Raw genomic sequence first — 20,269 nt, forward strand, 5'->3', positions numbered from 1 at the left:
CTCATTTGTACCTGTTGAAACAAACATTAAAGCTAGCTTTCTGGTCACTTTGTTCCCACTTTGGGCATATATTGTCTTGCAAGATATATGACAGTGGAAAAGCAGGGTCAGCAGCAGTGATGAAGACATAGGATTTGATCTTGGGCATATGAGCAGGCCAACAAGATTCCTGGCGGTGGGGATATTGTAATTGCATTAGAGACTTTAGATACTCTAGATCTGCAGTTAATTACAGCAGTTGCAGATAACTCCTTCATTAATAGCTCTTTTTTTTTTTTTCTTTTTTTTTTTTTTTGTAATGACAATGAAAAGCCAAAGCTGATGCCTTTTTTTTTTTTTTTTTTTTTTTTTTTTTTTTTTCCTGTAAAGCAACCTATCAAGGTTCAGTCTCTGAAGAGCTAGTCTAGCACACTGGCCAGTGTCCAAGGAGATGTATAGATGCTTCACCTATCCACAGAACTGATTATGCCCATAAAGCCCTATAGAAAATTAAATTAAAATTAAAATTGGGCCTACATATTTTAAAGTGTTAACTTCAAGTTTGGCAGGTATATGCTGTACACTTTCAAATAATGAAGATAATATCCTCTCTTTAACAATGAGAAGTTCAGTAAGTCCATGCAGCAGCTTAATAAATGTTCATTAAGCCACAAAATGTGAATACAACTTCTCCAATTTAACAGTGAACCGAATTCAGACACCACATCCAAACCCATGATATCGTATTTCCCAGCCTAAATAATTAAATTTGCACAATGAAGCAGTGCAGATTTTTTCCTTACATACAGTTCATCCGCTCTTTCAAATCCTTCAGAAGAGAAGAAAGGTTTTCTTGGCAGGGACTTCACACTTTAATTAGTATTTAGATATTTGTATTTAAATATTAGTACTTAAATACCAAAAAAAGGTATTTAAGAGATCTGTTTGAATAAAACGTTAATATGTTTAAATAATAAAACATATTAAAACATTACACACTTTCTGGTTATTCCTTTGTGTGTCAGAAATAATTAGGGCACACTTAGAGGTGACATAAATGCTATCTTGTCTTTTTTTGACCTTCTTGGTGGAGCTGGATGCTGTCGTCTTGTCAAAAGGGATTGTGGCTTATACACATAGATATTCTAGGAACTCAGCTGAAGTCTTTCTTGTTGATTTCAAAGGTCATTCCTGTGTTGCTCTCCAGAAAATGGATTTAGAATTGGGTTAATCGGAATTCCAAGTATAACTTAAATATGAGCATGTGAGCTCCCACTGACTAAACTCTTTATTCTGTTCTTCTGGAATGCAAAAGTATTTGTCTGTCTAGAGTGCCTTGATCACCTTCATATTTCCCATAATGTGAAGCTTTCTTATTATTGGAATTTTGGGGGTTTTCTTTGCCTTGAGCTAACTTTCTGTTCCAGTTGCAAATGTCATTAGAAGTAACAAATGTTTCTTTTTTTTTGTGTTTGTTTTTTTTGTTTTGTTTTGTTTTGTTGTGTTTTTTTTTCATCCCATACAGTGTGAAAGGAGCAGATGCTGGCAACGTGATCAGACTATTTGTACCAGATATTGGGATGTTCATTGCTAGTCTGACAATATGGTTCATCTGCCGCAACATGTTTCAGAAGCCAATAACCGAGGATGCAGCACAGTGCAACATGCAATTTGAAAATGAGGAAATGGTATCAAATACACATTTCTATCTGTACGACTTTTAGCTAATAGTGAGGTTTGGCATTCCTGTCTCAGATGTATTCTGAAATGGTTTCGTGAGCGCGGGTTATGTTAAGAAGCAAACTTACTTTCAGGAAACTAAAAAATTGTTTTTAAAGTGGAAAAGCTACAGTTATTATCTTGAGAACACAAAGAATAATGTGGAAAGTGGTAGATATGCTACTGAACTTTTCAACTTGTTTTAAGTTAAGAAATGGTCACAGTTGATCTCAAGTTGTTTGTTCACCAGAGCTGCTGGTTAAGTCTGACAAGGTTGTTTCGCTACATACATTGCTCAGTTTCCATATTTCCAAACTTGTTATCCAAGAATAACAGCAGCATCTGAGTGATTATCAGAAATTACTCCTAGAAGAAGGGAAGAGAAACTGTGTATTATGTTCATGGAAGGAGTTGTCTAAAACTGTGGTCATACTGAGTGACCTTGAGGATAATTTTGGGGAATGGCTTAGCTGAAAATGTTGATGTGTTTGCTGTGTATTTTACTAGGGAAGAAGAATGGCAGAGATACCAAATGCAGAAAAGTCCAGAGAAAGAGTGGAATAATTTTATAATAAAAGCCACAGTGGGAATTTAGCCCAGGGTGCAGCAAAATTCCTACTACTAATCTCGATGTGTTTTTTATCAGACTGTCTAGAGTGCCTTGGGTCTCATTTTCAGTCTTGTTTTACATACGGGTGAATGTTTTTTTCCTTACTCTTCAAACTCTGTTTTTAGGGGAGACAGTTGCGACTTGCTAATTTCAAATAGAAATTGCACTTTGAAGTGGGTAAAGTATTTAGGGGGATCAGCTTCCCATTTTGGTGCCACCATAGAGAAGGAAAAAAGCCTCCCTGCATGTTGCCATGTTGTCTGGATTGTGGTGTTGCCAGAAGCTGGTCGAGTTTCTAGAACATGAGAGATCAGTATCAAGACTGTGCTTTATACTCAGTTGCATGTAATTCTTACGGGCCTTCTTGGCAGCTGTGGATTGCCTAAAGATTGCAGCTTTTAACTACCATTTGGAGGCTACGCAGGCCTGATGAGCATACTCAACATTTTGCTGTGTTTCCTGGAATCTGGTTTTGTCAGCTTTAAATCTGCTTTGTTGTTGGAGCTGTGCAAAATGTATTTAGCAGCAGGCTGGAATCTGAGGCTATACACATAAGGGGAGACATTTGAAGTATTAAAAGGTGTGGCTAACTGTGTTTTTGTGTTCAGCTTGTGTCTCTTCAGAAAGTTGCATTTTATCAAAGTGGAGTAAACCAGACTTCTTTGAAGCACAGAGTGTAGCTTTAAATTGGGTTGATCCTAGACTGGCTCTCTCAAGGCAATTCACCAATGCACCTAAATAGGCCAGAATATTCCATAAAGGAAGAGTGTGGGGGAGAAGAAAGAGAAAACTTTAACTGTAAAGAACTAATGATACTGGACAGGTGGAAATCTGCACAAATATATTTTACTTCTTCACATTGAAACCCAGCAAATATTATTTATGTTCTGTAATTGGTATGTATTATAGATCATCTAGTGAACTCAGCAGCTGTGTTTAGATTTACTGACACCGAAAATTTTTTAATCCCTTTTGATTCCTTTATCCCTGTTATCCCCTTTTGAATAACATAATATCCCTTTTTAAAGTGATAATAATTATTGCTATGTGAAGTGAACCCCAGTGCTTTAAGAAACTGTGATCTTCACATCCAAAATGATGAATTTGCATTAGAATAACCTGCTTCATTTTTAAAGAGGGAGTGAAATGGAGAGTGGAAAATTAAATACCTGGTAAGCATATTTTTCCAGCTTCAGCTTTCTCTTTGAGGTGTCTGCACATAACATCCTGGAATAATTTCTGCTAGTTAGGAGGAGGCTACAGAAGCAGCTGAATCTGCTAGGAATATGTACTTGGCAGGACTGCTGTAAGAAACCTAATGCATATGCAGAGCATGCAGCTCAGTGTCTGAATTTGGGAGAGTATTGGCATGATCTAAAATGAGTCCAAACTGTGGGTTTCACATGATAATTTTCATTTCTTCCTCGGTAGAGTCCACTGGAAAAGGGAAAACTAAGTATGTGATCAGTTCTTTGAAGTCTGCATTAGGTGTCTGATGCCTGTGGCTGTGTGTTGATGCAGCTGTCTACTGATGCAGTAACTCCATTGAACTGGAAAATGCAAAATTATTTGCAGCCATAACTGCCCTACAAACAAACGCTTCAGGAGAAGTGTTAAGCTTGGTACTGTGCCTCCAAGGGAAATAGTCCTGTGTTTGTTAGACCAGCCCCATAGCCTGTCCCAAAGTCAAAGAGCACAGAGTTTCTGCCACAAGTCATCAGAGATTCATTATATGAGATTTTGCTAGGAGTGCATCAGCTGATTGGAAAAGGCTGAAGAAAGCCACAAGAGAGGTGACTTTTTAGATTGCTAAATGCCTAGCCACACGTGGCTCTATAAATCAAGAAATCAGCACTGTGACTTTCAAGAAAAAGCAGAGTTTGTCTTGCAACTTTACCTTTTTTATGAAATTATTTACCTTGAGCAATTATCAGACCTCCTTGTATTGGTAGAGGGTGAAATACTGTGGAAACAGGCTTAATTAAAAAAAAAAAAAAAGTTAATGTATTGACTCTTTTCAGAACTTATGTATAAGAAATACTTTAAATAATCGTTTTAATACTTCTGAAAGTAACCTTTTCAAAGCTGGGTGTGAATTTATCACATTTGTTATATAGGCATGCTAAAAAGACATGTACATCAAACCAAGAAGCTAATGTAACATGCTAAAAAAATGCCTGGAGTTGAGTAATAGTTTATGATACTCAATTTTGTGCTGTACTTTGTCATGGCGGTAGCCTCCAGAAACCAGCTGTGGAGTACAATGGATTGCTCATTGATTGAGATGCAATTCAAAAGAAGAAAAAGGATCAGAATCCAAATTAAAGACAACAAGGATTCGTTAAAAAATGGATGTCCTTCTTCATTACACTGCATCCAATTTTAAGGGAAACAGATCTCCATCAGAAAAGTGTATTCTACCGAACAGAACTGGGGGAGGAGGCTGGAAGGCAGTGAGAGACTCTCAATTATTTGTGAGTAACGCTATCCCAGGAATAAGCAAAGAGTGTGGTTTTAATTAACAGTGAGTCATGAAGTAGGAAGGCCTGCCAGATACCAGGCTGCAGTCCAACTCATTACCACCCCTAAATGGTTGCACACTTGGAGCAAACGTGTCTGCAGGCCTTTTTTATTAGGGCTTAGAAAATTTAAAGCAGGTGAATTCAGCTGGAGGCAGGCCCAGATTGCAAATGCCAAGAAGCACAATGCCAGTCACAAGGTGTGAAAGGTGGAAGAAAATAAGAAAGAACAGTGAACTCCCAGCTGCAGCTGAAACCGACGGCATTTTTTATTTGATGCAGACAGTGGTTTCTGTGCCAAAATTCAGATACAGTATATACAGTCTGATAGGTATTAGAAAGGAAGCAGCTTTTTTCTTGATTCTGAGGGTGAATTTTAGGTGACAGTGAGAGGAGGAAAATCCTTCTGCGATTGCACAACCTAAACTTTAGAAGAGATGTTGATCTTAATTGAAATACATAGTTGTAGTCTTCAATGCAACTTTCTCCCATAGCACTTGCTGCTTTGCCCATTCAAGCTTTTTTCTCATCCACATTCTCCTAGAAAGCAAGTGGGACCTTTGGGTCTGTACTTTGTCCCATAATCTGAAGCAAGCTTGATCCCGGAGCTTCCACCCCTCCTCTTTTCTGCAGAAGGCAGAGTTTTGTTTGGGACCTTAAAAAGGAAAGAAAAAAAGAAAAAGAAGAATTTGTTTTAAAATAAACTAAGCTTTGGGAAGATTGTGAGGATAGCTTTGCTTGGTGTCAAGTTATTGGACTGGAGTCAGGAGGACCAATATGATTCTCAGTTTGGCTGCAAACTTGATTTATGTCCTTGAGCCTATTACTTCATCTATCTCTCAGCTCCCATGTCCCTTGACAAATAGGAACAGGCATAATGCTCCATTTCCTAGCTTTGTCTTTCTAAACAGTGACAGGGCTGTTTGTCCTGTGCCTTCATCGGGCGTGTAATTCATTGAGAGTGCTCTCTTGGTCCAGGTCTCCAAGCGTGACTGCAAAACATACAGGATAAAGTAGGTAGACTCTGAGAGCTACCACATGTTTTGTGCCTTGTCCAAGGACTTTCTAGTCTAGAACTTGCCCATTTAGACAAATATCCTAAAAGTATCTGGTATCTTCTGTATAAGGACAACAAGCAAGTAAGGGAATACTGTTTTTCCCCATCTCCATCATTTCAATTTATCCTGATCTGTCCCAGTGAGAGACTGGCTTTAATCCTAAAACATGTGGTTTTAAATCCCTTCCAAAAAATGATGTTGTTAATTGTAGCTACTCTGAATAATCTTGTTAAACATATAATTATCCAGACCCTTTTAAAGCCTTATTAATTTCTTGGCTTTGGTGGCATCATGAAGCAAGGACTTCCACAATTTAATAAGTGTTCTCTGATTTTATTTTAAATTTAACACCCTTTAATTTTATGGAAGGTCCCTTGTATTAAATGTTATAAACCAGATTGAGATGGTGTAAAGAAAATAAAATGTATTTATTATCTTGCATATTTGTCTTTTTGAAGGTAAGCAATCCCTGTTCTTTTTCCCATTTCTTCTGTCACTTACTTTTTTTCTGAACCAGCTGTACTTCTGCAATGTTCTCTTGAGCTACATGGAATATTGATGCCTCAGAATTTCAGGCAACGTCTTATTGTTGATTTGAATAATGTTTCTGTGACATTCATTGTTAGATTCAGAGATTGGATCACCTAGCTGAACATCCCATAAAATATGGATAGTTAGTTCAGCTTAGACCACAACACCAGGAATAATCTGATGTCCCAGTCCTTGTAGTTGCTAACACTTTACCAATTTTCTTGTCTTCATATGCAGAGATCTCCTTTGAGCTGTTTACAGTGGTACCTGTCTAGATGGATATCCCATTTTTCTTAAAGCCTTGATGGGGTATATTTTTTCCTGAGATTATTTATTGGTTTGTGTTTATCTTAATTTAATTTTCTTTTACCAGTCTCAAAAGTTCACGTGACTTCAAAAGATCTCCCTGATGTGGGACCCTCTGTCCCCGACTTCTCTAAACATCTTCCTATATGCAACTTCTACTCCTCCTTCAATATTTGCTTCTCTTCAAAGACAATAAATTATGGCTATTATGGAAAATATTGTGAAGAATAACACAAGTGATAAAGGGGGAAAATAACTTCTTAGAGAGGGTTGGAACTTCTTGGCTTCTTTATGACATCTCTTTTTTCCTCCTTTTTTTCCTATCTTGGCATCTCTATTTAGCATGGCATTTGCTTACCTTTTCTTATTGTTTATAAATATTTATTTGGTTTTGACCTCTGGAGAGCTGGCCCAAACCCAGTTGGTCCTAGTGTGCTTTGCATGTGGTGTAAGATTTAATACCTTATATCTGTGGTTTCAAGAGAGTCGGTGAGACTCCCTTATCACTTATCTTGCAATGCTTGTAGTGGTGAAGTTTGCCAGACCTTACCCAGCTGCCTCCCTCAGTAACAATTCTAATGCATCTCATCTTAACAAAGGTCAAAAGTTTACAAGTTACATTAGCTTCTTGGTTTGATGCACATGTCTTTGGATAAGTCTTAACACAAAAACATAATTATACTACAACAGTGCCTCAGCTACATAATGTTACATAGTGTAATACATTATGTATTAGCAAGTGCTGTCAACCTGTTCCATGTGAAACTTCAGCACGCACCTTCCCTGTTCTGGTGAGAAACGCAACAGATGTATAATGAAATTCTTAAGGCAGCTCTTCACTGGGTATACTGGTTTGCTCATCTGACAGTCCTCAATTCCGAGTATTGAGATGCAGAGCTGATATCCAGGAGATCAAAATACTGGAACATTATTGCCTTTGGACAAACTGATGAATAACACAGTACAAGAGGAATCTCTTGGGTCAAGGAATTCAGTCTGCTGCTGTTGCAGGCAGCTGTATCACACAATTCCCTCTGGAAGATGGGAAGCACCATCCTGAGAATAGGGCAATTTTTCTTTATCCCATTGCTCCTGACAGGACCTTGTTCTGTAATACTGCTTTTCTGGTGGTTAAAAAACCCTCTAATTTAGTTTGTACGTATATCCATAACTGGATTATAACCCTTTTATTTCTTCTGCTCTTTTGATTGACTATACTCTTTCCTTCCCTAACATTTATTTCTCTGATACTTTGGGGAAAAAAACCCACAACAACCCTTATTTATTCAAAGTCTGTTCTGCAAGACAAAAAAAGTCAAGTAATTTTGAATCCTTTTGTAGATTAGATCTCTCATTCTCCTGTTCATCTCAGTAATCTGTGGCTCTTCAGAGTGACACTGGAAAAGTACCCAAGCCACTTCTCTGTGAGCTGAGGCAATACTGCAAATAACAACACTCAATTTAGGCTATTTGTCATGCTTCTCAGAAAGATGGATAATGGTAAAATATGTATAATATTGGTCCAGAAATTACTCCATAGGGTGTGCTCTGCTGCTTCATATACCTGCAATAGCTAATTTGGAGTTTGTACTGAATTGTGCCTTGTAGTCATAACCCAAGTCTTCCTATTTCCCTTTCACTAAAAAAACGTGTTTAATAATCTCTGGCCAAACCACTAAACTCTGCCTGTGAGTTCTCATCTCTTTTGCATTTGGCTTATACGCCTGACAGTTTTTGAAGTCAAGATGTGAAGCTGTATTTCCATACCAGCCAAGTGAGTCTTTTGCTGAAAGCGCTTGGTGTTTGCTCAGGTGCAGCAGGTACATTGGGAAGTGAAATAATCTTTGGCCTTCTCAGTACAATATCTATTGTATACAGGATTCATTGAGTTGCCTTCCTGTCATCCTGCTCCAGAACTGTGCTTGTCTTTATTCATTTTTCATTTCCTCTGAATTGCTAAATGACTCTGTCCCTATATGCTTCCAGTAAAAATCTGATCCTCTGTTGCAATAAATAACTCCTTTCCACAGGAAATTTTACTGTGGAAGTGTATGTAATTCATTATTATCAAACACTGCAAACACACTGAAAGGTATTTCTGATAGTACATCCCTGATGCATTTATCTAATACTGTGTAGGCATTTAATCCAAGCTTTAGCACACTTCAGATCTATCAGTGATAAAAATTTTAATTAAGATCTGTAGGATTTAGGATTTTTCTTTTCAGTGGTTCAGTTGTGTAGTATAAATTTTAAAGTACTGTTGAAATTCCAAAATACCTCTAGCTTTGTAAGTCCAGATCTACCAAAATGTTCATTTCAGCTGTCTCACACCTGATAAGTTCACCTCCTGAGTTTAGTAGGGTCTTCTAAGTCCCCCAGTGGCTGCAAGGACAGAGTCCTGAGCAATGAGAGTGGTTGTATTTTTCTGTCCTGGCTGGGAGTCAGCAGTCCTTCCTCCACATACACCCCCTGTACGGGTGAAGAGTGGTATTCTTCTCTGGCATTTTGTAAACCTATCTGACCTGTCTTTGAGCACCATGTCTATCTCATGCAAAATGACCTTAAAATCATACTTTTGCTGGGCTGCCCCATTTCTGTAGAGCTCAAGTAGAATGACATGTGAGAATCATTGTAGAAGTTTTTGTATCTGTTCTATGTCAGAAGCATGAAAATCCATTCCTCATATGCTGACACTTTCAGAACAACTGTGGAGTTCTTGTATTTTTTGAAAAATTTGAAATTCAATAAATTATTACCTTAACACAGTTTAGTATTGACTGCAGGTTAAAACTACAGTCATTTATGTCCCATTAAGGGCTTGCAGTTCCTTTGATGGTAGAACAAATAGCAGTTAAATTTCTTCTCCAGCTTTTGTACTCACAGCTGGGTCTGTCTAAAGAATGTTGTGTTATTTTAATTAATTTTTATATGCATTTTTACAGTATGTGCTACTTCTAAAGGCAGGTGAGTAATGAATTCTGTAACTCCTCATTTCTAAAGAGAAAGGTTAAATATCTTTTTTTGGAGGAAATAAAGACCTTTTGAGCAAGCTTGAAAATAGGAAGTCAGTCATGTTATGATATCTTCCATCCAGATTGGATGCACCAGCTTAGGCCTTGTGGAGGAAACTGAAATAAAACAATGTGGTAGTGGAGAGTCTGTTTCCATAGTTCTGCTGGCACTAATGCAGTTGAATCAAACAGCTTGTTTCAGATGTTTCCTAAGCCCGGCTGTTCAATGTAACCATTAAGGTTTTTTAAATGAAAAGGAAGTCCACAAATTTGAATATAGTAATGGCTTGAACAGAGTTATTATGTATGTCTAATAAATTGCATCTGTGCTACTCTATCACAGATGTGGAATGCAAATATGATCTCGAGCTAAAGGTCAATAAATAGTTATAGGAAGTGATTTCTTCATTCTCTGCCAAAGAGAGAATCATGGGTTTACAGTAACAGTGTCAGCAGGAGGCCTTGACCGTGCGCCTGATGCAGGGCAGCATGCAGACAGCCCAGGCCTCTTCAAATAAACTGGTGTGGCTACTGGGAGACAGGGAAGCTGCACTGAGTTCTGGGATGCTACAGGTAGAGTGGTTCCTATAGAGCTTGATTAAAACTGCCAGAAGGAGGGCAGACTATGCTGTCTGCATTGTAGTTTGCTCGCTTTGGTCTCCTGACAAAGTGGGAACACATCTTTTCTGCAAACCAAAACAGGCACCTTCAAGCTAATCTAGATCTTGAAAGCACTCCTCTAGTATCACCAGCAATTAGGAGCAGGGTCTGCTGCAACTTACAACTCTGCTTATGTGCTGATCCTGTCTACGTATAGCTGTTGTGGGGATTACTGATGAGGAGAAGGCTCTGGGGAGGTGGCTGAGTGCTGGGATGAGCCCTGCAGCCCAACTGGCAATTCAGAGAACATTGCTAATTAGGAGGCTTGTTCAGGCTCTCCTTCACCAAAACACTTCGCAAAACACAACCACATGAGAAGCAGGCTCCCATGGGAGCAGTACTGCCTTGCAATTTAATCACAGGATGCATTTCTGCTACCTGCAATCCAGACACTTGGAAGACACTAAGTGTCATGGTGACATTGGTTGATTATGAGGCTCATCACTGCATCTCTATAGCTTTTTTAATGCCCACATAATACATGGATAAATTGATAAATTGAGCTGATACAGCAGGATCCATTTAATCTTTCTTAAAAAACTAGAAGCAACATGTTAAAAATCAGTTGGTGAACTTCAACTATGTTTTGCTCAGGTTTATTTTTCATTTTCTCACTCCTCTCTGTTTCCTGGTGCTGGCTGGGAGGAAGTATCAAAATACTGCAAAAGAGACTATTTGTACAGCATTTATGAGCCAACTGGGAGGAGGAAGCACCTGAACTCTCAGGAGAACTTACTCTTGTGAGGTTAGCAGTGTATGACTGAGAGGTCCCAATATGTAATGTAGTGCATTCAGAGGGATAGGAGTTGTGTCCATTCTGAGACTTCTATATCCTTAGTTGTAATAATTCTGGTTAGTTAAATTATGTTACTCTTATGACTGCATTTTTGAAGTTTCATTCAGAACCTCTCTAGAACTGAGAAGTCAACAAATGAGCAAATTCGTGTTTACAGATACAATACCATTAAATGTAGGTACAAAGCAAGGAGTGTTCTGAAGCAAGAATGGGTTTTAGGTTGAAGCTAAGGTTTCCTGTTAGCAAATATATCTCTGGGACTCGAGGATATATTTGTGCAGTAGTGTTTATACTGTACCAGATGAAACATTTAAAAGTTGTATGTTAATAAAGCAGCCCCCAAAGTAGCTAATGGACATTCTGGCCCTGGCCACAGTAGTAGCTGCCATAGCTGCCACAGAGGCTGTACTGTTTCCTTGCCTGTTCTCTATCTTGATTTGGCAGCTTAAAAAAAGTGTTGTACAATAAATACTCCTGGGACTTCCACACGATTGCTGAAAAAACCTAAACTGCATTTAGTTTGTTTATAAAAAGTCCTGGGGCCCTTCTCTGCAGAGCAAAGGTCATGGAAACACATGTTTATGGCTTTACAAATGCTTTATACTCCTTGAATGGAGAAGTTTATTTGATTTAATCAGCATCCACAGGGATCCTGTAATTGCATAATAAGTAATTTATTATGGAAGTAAAAGTATTTTTCTAACTATAGCCTATGTAGCATGGGTTTGTAGCTTTAGACTAATCCACATAGTAAAAAGAGCTTTGCAAAACACTCTGACTGGAGTAATGGTGTTCTCTGATGAGCATGTACTTGCGTAGCTATTTAGTCATCAGAAAGTGTTAAAACAACAGGCACATTATCACCATGTTGGATGTAAGAACTGTTCACCGTTTGCCTGCCTTTAGCAATTTTAAGTACTCTATGGGAGAAATTGGAAAGCCATCCCAGATAAGCCAGTTGTTGGGCAGTGGATATGAGAATGGAGGAATCTAAAGTTTGTCTTTTTGACATACAGTGGAACATGGCCTTTCAGCTACTTCAGGAAAGAAACATGACCTTTCAGCTACTTGACTTCACCTTGGATACTGAATTACAAACAGATATGTTTGTATACAAAAAAAAAAAAACAACAACAACCCTCAAACCTATAGTTGATTAGCTCTCATAGTTTCATCACTGAGATAATCAACTGGATGATGAATGACACCGCTGGGAGATAGAATAAGGCCAAGGGCTAAGGTATCATCCTTAACAGCACTTGTAGATAGGGAAGAGACAGATATGGAAGCTAACCAGCCTCTTCCAGAGACCATGCTGGTGCAATGTCCTGGTCTCTAAAACCAAGCAATCCTTGCATGGTCATACCATTGATAATTCAAGCTGTGCTGAAGAGTTGCAAAATAGTATGCATCTGTTCTGGAAAAGCTTCCAGGACTGCAGGCTATGGTTGTTATTGATGATCAGGTTTTCCCCTTTGCTAGCTTGTCTTAAACTGAGGAGAGCCATTGAAGAACCTCAACTCCAAAGAGACATTTGTAGTTTTAGAAAGAAAACTTGGGAAATTAGATTGGTATTAGCTGAGGTGCAGAAAAATGAAGTTTTCTTTCCAACATCTGTTGATCTCAGTAACACCAGAAATAGGTTGTTCTGCATTTTCTGTGAGTGTTGTGAGGTCCTAACATTTTTGAGAACCTAGAATTAATGTTTTCATATTTAAATAAAACTGGATAGACAAGGAAAGCTAACTTCTTTGGTAACACATCAATTTGCAAACTTTTAGCTATGCTTAAAATGTGTGGGCCTCAGTCTTTTGAAATTTTGGACTGTCATCTCCTCAGCTGTATCCTGGTCCAGCAAAATATCCTCTTTCTCAGTGCTTCTCCCTGGGCATGCTGTTTCATACCTGTCAGCACTAGATTATTATTACTGAGCTCTTAAGACAAAATGTAGCTGAAAGGTCCTTCAGATCAATGAAGCAAGAGTGACTAGTCTTGCCACTTTAAAAAATTATCATCCTAGTTATCATGATAGGAAAATCCAATGAGCCATTTTGAGGAGACTAGAGTGTGAAATTACTCATTTGGCACCTGAGGCTAGGGAAGCAGTTTGGAGGAAGAGACAGAAAAGAATTATCATGTCCCACCTTCCACTGGACTGGTTTTGTGTGGTTTTCTTAGTTCTGCATCCTCTTTCTTATTTTGTTGTTTGGTATTGTGTATTTTCCTTCACTGTATACCTACAAATATTTTCATTTTGTTCATTTTTCCCTCAAGACATTTTCTGCTTTTGCATGTATAACATTTTATTATTATCTTTTGACTCTTCAGACATTTATTTCCTGTTCCTGCATATATATTATTAAGTGCTATCTCAGCAGTTCAGGCAGAACTCCCACTCCACTTAAGGTGTAATGAATGTATTTCATGTTCAATGTAGATTCATGATGTTCATAGAGATATGAATCCTAACAGTTGCCCATGGAATAACTTCATTATTTTGAAATTATTCCCATACATTTTTGGAAGTGATTCCACATTTTAATTGCATATTGGCATCAGCAAATGGAAAGCACTAGCTGAAGAAACAAGGGTCACACAGACCCATGTATAGTAGGTGTGCCATTTTGTAACCTTAAGGTGTCCGACAATCTCACTCATTCTCTTCAATTTGGGATATAAGCACTATTGAAGGTTTCACTGTTCACCAGTCATGTTAAGCTTAAGGCACAGAACACTAGAGCCAGTCCAGGAGGAGCAGGAATGGGCCCAAAAGAACTAGGTGAGGAGCAGGTCCATCTAATAATTACATCACAAGCAGAAATTATCCTAACTTTTGCCCCTTTTATGGCTTTCTCAGTGAAACTGCTGTCACAGAAATAAGAGCATAATGTATGGCTTGGTCTCCTGTCAGCATTGTGTCTGAATACTGAAGTAGCTCCTGATTAGATTGGAGCTCAGAGAGGAGCAGTTACAGATGAACAGACAGAATGCCTCTTTGTGCTGCGTGGTTCGAAATGTGATGACTGCATGTTTGGGCTGCAGTCTCCTCTCCGTTATTTTACGTAAGGATCTAATAATTCATATGTTGGGAGCTGTGTGAGTGAATGGTGACAATAACACAGCAATTGAAGTGCTAGTATACTCCATTTGTAATGGGTATAGCTAGTGAAATAGCCAGATATATCCAAGAGAATGGTAGATTTCCCAGATCAGCCCTACTGTATTTAATATGTATTTCATTCTCTGTAACCAGATACTCTTGAGAATACGCAGGCTTTTTCTGGGCATTCACAACATTGTTAAATACTCCCGAGTAAGAGGAGAAAGTTGGCACCAAGCATAGAGGTGAAATGAAGGAGCTCACAGGGAATTTCGTTCCCTTTGGGAATCCACATAACAAAATGGTAATGAAAAATTTGGTAAAGTAGGTTGACAGTTCAGCCACTCCTACTGCAATCTTATCTGTCAATGTGGAATTTTTGGCTGTCAAAAGTCACCAATAAATATCAAACTGCTATTCTGATGAAAAAAAATCAATGTTCTTTCTTTCTCATTTCCACACAGAGAGATACTGCTTGGCCAGAACTAACGTTAGCTAATACAAATTCAGATTAGTGCCAGAAAATCTATGCTGCATTACACCAAGTGAGAACCTGGCTCAAAACGATTACTTTTTCTTTTTCTTTCCTTTTTTTTTTTTTTTTTTTTAATTATGCCCCTACATGTCTGTGAATGACTAATTTTTCCCTAAGTTCTGTCTCTGGGTGGGCCTCCTGGTAATCGTGCAGTTTCTCACCATGGGTTGATGATTTAGTCTGCATCACTCAATAGCTGTGTATGTCTTCTGGTCTCCAAGATACGATGGAGACTTGATGGTAAAGGCCACTGCCAAATCCTAACAAACTGCTCAAGTACGAGAGGCCTTTACACATTTCCTTATTTTCCTTTTTCCATTGTGTAGTTCTAAGCCACTGGTCTCATTTCCCCTGCTAAGTTGTTGCAGATCATTCTAGTTTTCATGACTTCTCTCTTTCGCACTTTTTCTCTTGTTCTTTCAGCATCAGCCAAGCTCACCATTTCTCATTCTCTCTTTGAATCTCTGCTTAGTGTATTTTTTCTCTTCCAAGTTGCCCTTCAGTCACCAATGAACTGCCTGTCCAAATATTTCAACCTTTGTTGCCCTGTCTAAGATCACTCAGTCACTCCATCTAGGTTTTGCAATTTAAGTCCAAGGAAGGTTCTTGGGGAAGGGTTTGAAAAGTGAGGTTTGTGGAGGAACATCAACCAGCAAGGCACTTGTGCTTAATGGCTGGATCTTTTGCCTGAAATCACTGAGCCAAAGAGGAGTTTAGCAGGTAATAGATAGCAAGATGTAAAGAATGCTGAGCAAACCAAATGAAATTTCTTACAGAAAAGAACAAGCAGCCTGTTGTGAACATGTAGGAGGACTGCAGTCTTTCTCAGAGACAACCCTTAATGTCCTTTTTTCTTGAGACAGATCTGAAGTGGGAGCCATGATGTACAACTCTAGCTTTAGTACGTCATTCACAACTCTTGTTACTTGCATGTATTCAAATATTATAGGAAGACTTAATTGTTAAATAATATCTGTGTGTGTTTTAATTTCAGATTCCTTTTTCTCTCCTTCCCTCTCTTTTGCATCCTCTTTTTCTTTCTGCCCTCCTCCTTTAGGCTGTAAGAGAAAAATTAGAGCCAGATGATGCTTTGATGTATGAAGAAGATCTGGATGATGAAGACTGTGGTGAAGCAGAATTTGAGGAAACCATGAAATTAAAACTGCTGCGTAGAATTGCTTCCCTAGCATCCAAACTGAGAGAGTTTATTGGCAACATGATAATCACCACTGGAAAAGTTGTTGTTACAATTTTACTTGGTTCAGCAGGTTGGTGCATTTGAAAAAATTGCCTCCAGAGGCCATTACATTCTGTATTTAACAAATGAGTTTTCAGCACTTTGGCACCTGGGGGAATAACAATGGAAATTTTTAAGGGAAAAGAAATTGCTGCTGATTTTATTTAAATTAACTTTTTGGCAGGCATTGGAATATGCTGAGTTGTTTAATTTTTTTGTACTAATACTGTATAGCCCTATCATTCCTTATACAACTTTCCCAGTTGCTGCTATAACCAAATGGTGAATGCTTGCATATTAGAAGTGACTATAATGTGAATTTATGGATTTGATTCTGTCACTTCCAAGTATAAAAAAGGAACTGTATTCACATAGCCTTGGAAAAAAAGAAAAACTAGAAAAGAATAGTAGGTTGGCAATGCAGTATGTAAAATGAGTGATAAGCAGTTGGGTTTTGATGTGGTTGGTAAAAGTATCTGTTTTGATATGATATAGCCAACCTTTTATAAGAAATTTGATTTAGTACCACATAATCAGCTACAGACAGAGTGGAAGTGTACAAAATAACTGTAGGTTGTAATGAATGAATTTTAAATTGGATCATATAATTGTAAATTAGCATTTATCTGTCTACTCACGTGTCTGAGTAGAGTCATTGCATATGAAGCGTAAGTACAAGTGTATACTTAATATATGAGTATGCTACTATATGGAATATAAAATGATAGTACAAAAAGTGCTTGGTATTGAATGACAAGGACTGGACAGGTGTGGCTCTTTCAGTAAGGTAAGATCAGCCTTACATATAGCCAAATGCAAAGTAATAAATCTGGAGAGGGCGGAAAACAGATTAAGTGTATCACCATGGGGCCTGACAACAGGGAAGAAAGATGCCATAGAACAATAATTTTTAAAAAGGCTGGTAGGTGAAGACAAATAAACGTGGTGTCAGTGCCATTCTGCAGTTGCATGGGTGAATGTCACCGAGGGAGGGTGAAGCAGAAGGATCAAGCAGCCATGACAGGGGGTGATTTCTCCTGAGTGGCATTGGGCAGCTTGTCTGCAGGAGTCCAACACATGCCAAGAGCTGAGAGGTGTTCAGACAAGAGCTACAAAAAGGACTTGAGGTCTGTGAAGCTTATACTCCAGAGAGAGACTTTGAGTTTAATTAGTTAAATACTTCCTTACTTAGTGTGCCAAGAAAATAAAAAGATGAATGGTGATTTGACTGCAGCCTTAAAATACTGACAAAGGTACAAAGTGCCTTCATTTTTTTAACAGACATCTCATCTAATAGAAGTTATAATATGAGCCAACAGTTAAGTGTTAAACCCAGGCAATTTCAGACCAGAAATAAATTTTGCATTTTTCACAGCTAGAGTAATTGGCCATAATAAACAGCTTTTTAATGGATAGAGCATATTCTCCTTCTCCTCTAGTGTTTAAATAAAGACAGAGTATCTCTTTGAAAGACGAAAGGAAATAGTAAGGACCTTGAGGCAGAAATTGCTGGGTGAAGTTTTACAGCCTCCATCATGAAGGCAGTCAGAATAGATGATCCCTGTGGTCCTGTCATGCTTTAAATCTGTGATCCTATGGAAACACCAGCAGGTTATATGCAGGACAAAACACCCAGTCTGAAGACTTGGTCTAAAGTAGGATGTGAAAGGACGTGATGATGAAGCTCAGGCAAAATGACCCTGGTGAAAAGTCCTTACAGTACACATTTTTTGACCAGTATCACATGGTTGTGACCACCACAGCTTTTCATAATTTTTACCCAATAAAATCCAGTGTGAACGACCCTATCTTCAAAGACCCTTCCACTTCCCTTCCCCCTTGCAAGGAGTCTTGCTCTGCAAAGGCTGTGAGTCAAAATGCACAGGGCCACCATTTGGGCATGTCCCAAGACTCTCTGGGCAGTACCTGGATTCAGCCCTGCTGGAGACTGACCCCTGGAGTGTAGTCCCCAAAAAGCACAGCAAGCCATCACCAGGCAAAGCACAAGCCCTCTTGCTGGAATGGCTGGGCCAGCTGCAGGGCCAGTGAGCGTACAGGAGCCACAGGCCACCGAGAGCCTGCAGAGCTGTCCAGAGGGAAGGTGGCTGTTTGACATGCTCTAGTGAAAAACTTAAAAATAAATTGAGGCAGGCATCCCTGTTCAATTTAGTTCTGTTACTAGACTGCTATGCCAGATGTAAGGTCCCCTATGCCATTTTTTTCTGATTGTTGCTCTTAAAAGTGTATGTCTTTCCTGCTTCTTCATTTTTGCAGGCTACCTACAGATCATTGAGTCTCCTTCACCAGTTCCATGTTTTCACAAGTGAAATACTCTGCTACGTGTACCAGAGCAAAACCAATATACATATGTAAGGCAGCACAGTCCTTTTCAAATGTAAATTAGAAGTTTCTTAGAGTTAAAAATCAAAATATCCATACATTTACTGAATATCCTCTAGATACCTTTTATTTTCAGTATATGCATCATATTTTTTTCAGTTTTGATACCTTCAAGGTATCTCAATATTTCTATGAGAAGGCTTTTCACTGTTCATCTGTTATGCCGTTTAAGCATCTTATACTTCATTCATTTTGAAATGTAATACACCAGTACTCTCAGGCACTATTGGATCACTTTGCAGCCATGTTTCTGGTTTTCTCCATGCTTTGCTAAACATCTTTAGAAAGTGAAGATTTCATTTTGGAGGAAAGTCTGGAGAATGGTTGTGTACTAAGTGCTAAGGTATAGCATGAGTGAATTGAACAAAAGAAAAAGATCCTTTTCTTCTAATCTTCAAGCTAATAACAGTCGTAAGAGCTAATTTTAATAACTGTCATGAACAATAATTGGATTAAATTGTTTAATAGTCTTCTTGCCAGACTTAGAGATTTAACAAATGCTGATATTTCACACACTTTTCCAACCCTCCAATGTTTTCATTTTCACAGGTATGATGGTGCCATCTTTGACCTCAGCTGTGTATTTCTTTGTATTTTTGGGCCTGTGCACATGGTGGTCCTGTTGCCAAGCATTTGATCCGCTGATATTCAGCTGTCTGTGTGTATTAATGGCTATATTCAGTGCGGGGCACTTGATTGGACTTTATCTGTACCAGCTACAGTTCTTTCAAGAAGTTGTTCCACCAAAAGATTTCTATGCCAGGTAAGAGAAATTCCTTTCCTGTTTAATTGTGGGCACATGATGCAATGCTCTGTTATCACATGATGATGCAAATACTTTTCCACATAATGATTTGACAAATTTTCTGCATAACTGCATGTTCAGTCTTGGAAGAATTGAAGCATTTCAGCATTTTCAGACTGAACAGTTTTCATAGAATCATAACTGAATCATCAAAGTTGGAAAAGACCTTCAAGATCATCAAGTCCAACCATCCAGCCTACAACTCCTAACCACTAAACCATTTCCTGAAACACCATGTCTACCCATTTTTTTAACACCTCCAGGGACGGTGCCTCCATCACCTCCCTGGGCAACCTGTTCCAATGCCTCAGCACTCCTTCTGTGAAGAAATATTTCCTAATATCCAATCTGATTTTGGATGATAGAATGGTGAAAGTCCCACCTGGGCAATTGTATGCAGAAGCCTGGGGCAGGTTAGGAGGAGAAGGTGATTTTGGGTTTGGTCAGAGTGATCCTTAGATGTGAGTGAGAATGATTTGGCTGACACAGGAGGTGAAGGAAATAGGTGGAGCCATTGGTGCGAGGGCAGTGTACGCATACACATTTTTTGGTAGAGGAAAATAAATGCTGTGAGGACTAATGTCATAGTGTCTTCACTGGGGCAGAATGCATGTGCCTTGCCATCCTTGTGTACAGAAACTGAGGGCTACCATGGTATTTCACCTACTGTGCATGATACTAGACTGTTGATACAAAAATTCTCTCTGGTTTTGCAGGACGTGTCCATCTTATGTTCATGTTGACAACTACATAGCATAAGTAAAAAAGCAGCATTTATAGTTACTGCTGCAGTCAACATTGATTAGACATAACTTCACTGACCATTTAATTTTTACATGCTTTTACATTGTGATCAAAAAGAAGATGAAGTAATGGATGTAATTTTCTCATTATTGCTTATTATTACATTATTACATTATTACTTGTGTTTTTTTTCTGCTGGATTATGATTGTAAATTTTTTTATGGTATGTATTTTTACAGCTATAGTAATCCTTACA

General features: G+C 38.5%; 1 protein-coding gene across 1 annotated transcript in view; it reads left to right on the top strand.

Annotated features, from left to right (window-relative positions):
- Nucleotides 1-20,269, top strand: part of PIEZO2 (piezo type mechanosensitive ion channel component 2) — a 320,085-nt gene that overhangs the window by 171,843 nt on the left and 127,973 nt on the right. The window contains exons 5-7 of the mRNA XM_051612156.1: nt 1,505-1,667; nt 15,885-16,095; nt 19,014-19,227. Of these exons, the coding sequence (XP_051468116.1) occupies nt 1,505-1,667; nt 15,885-16,095; nt 19,014-19,227 (588 nt within the window). The remainder of the gene's footprint in view (nt 1-1,504; nt 1,668-15,884; nt 16,096-19,013; nt 19,228-20,269) is intronic.

The sequence above is a fragment of the Apus apus genome, chromosome 2 (assembly GCF_020740795.1).
Source record: "Apus apus isolate bApuApu2 chromosome 2, bApuApu2.pri.cur, whole genome shotgun sequence".
Taxonomy (NCBI): Eukaryota; Metazoa; Chordata; class Aves; order Apodiformes; family Apodidae; genus Apus; species Apus apus.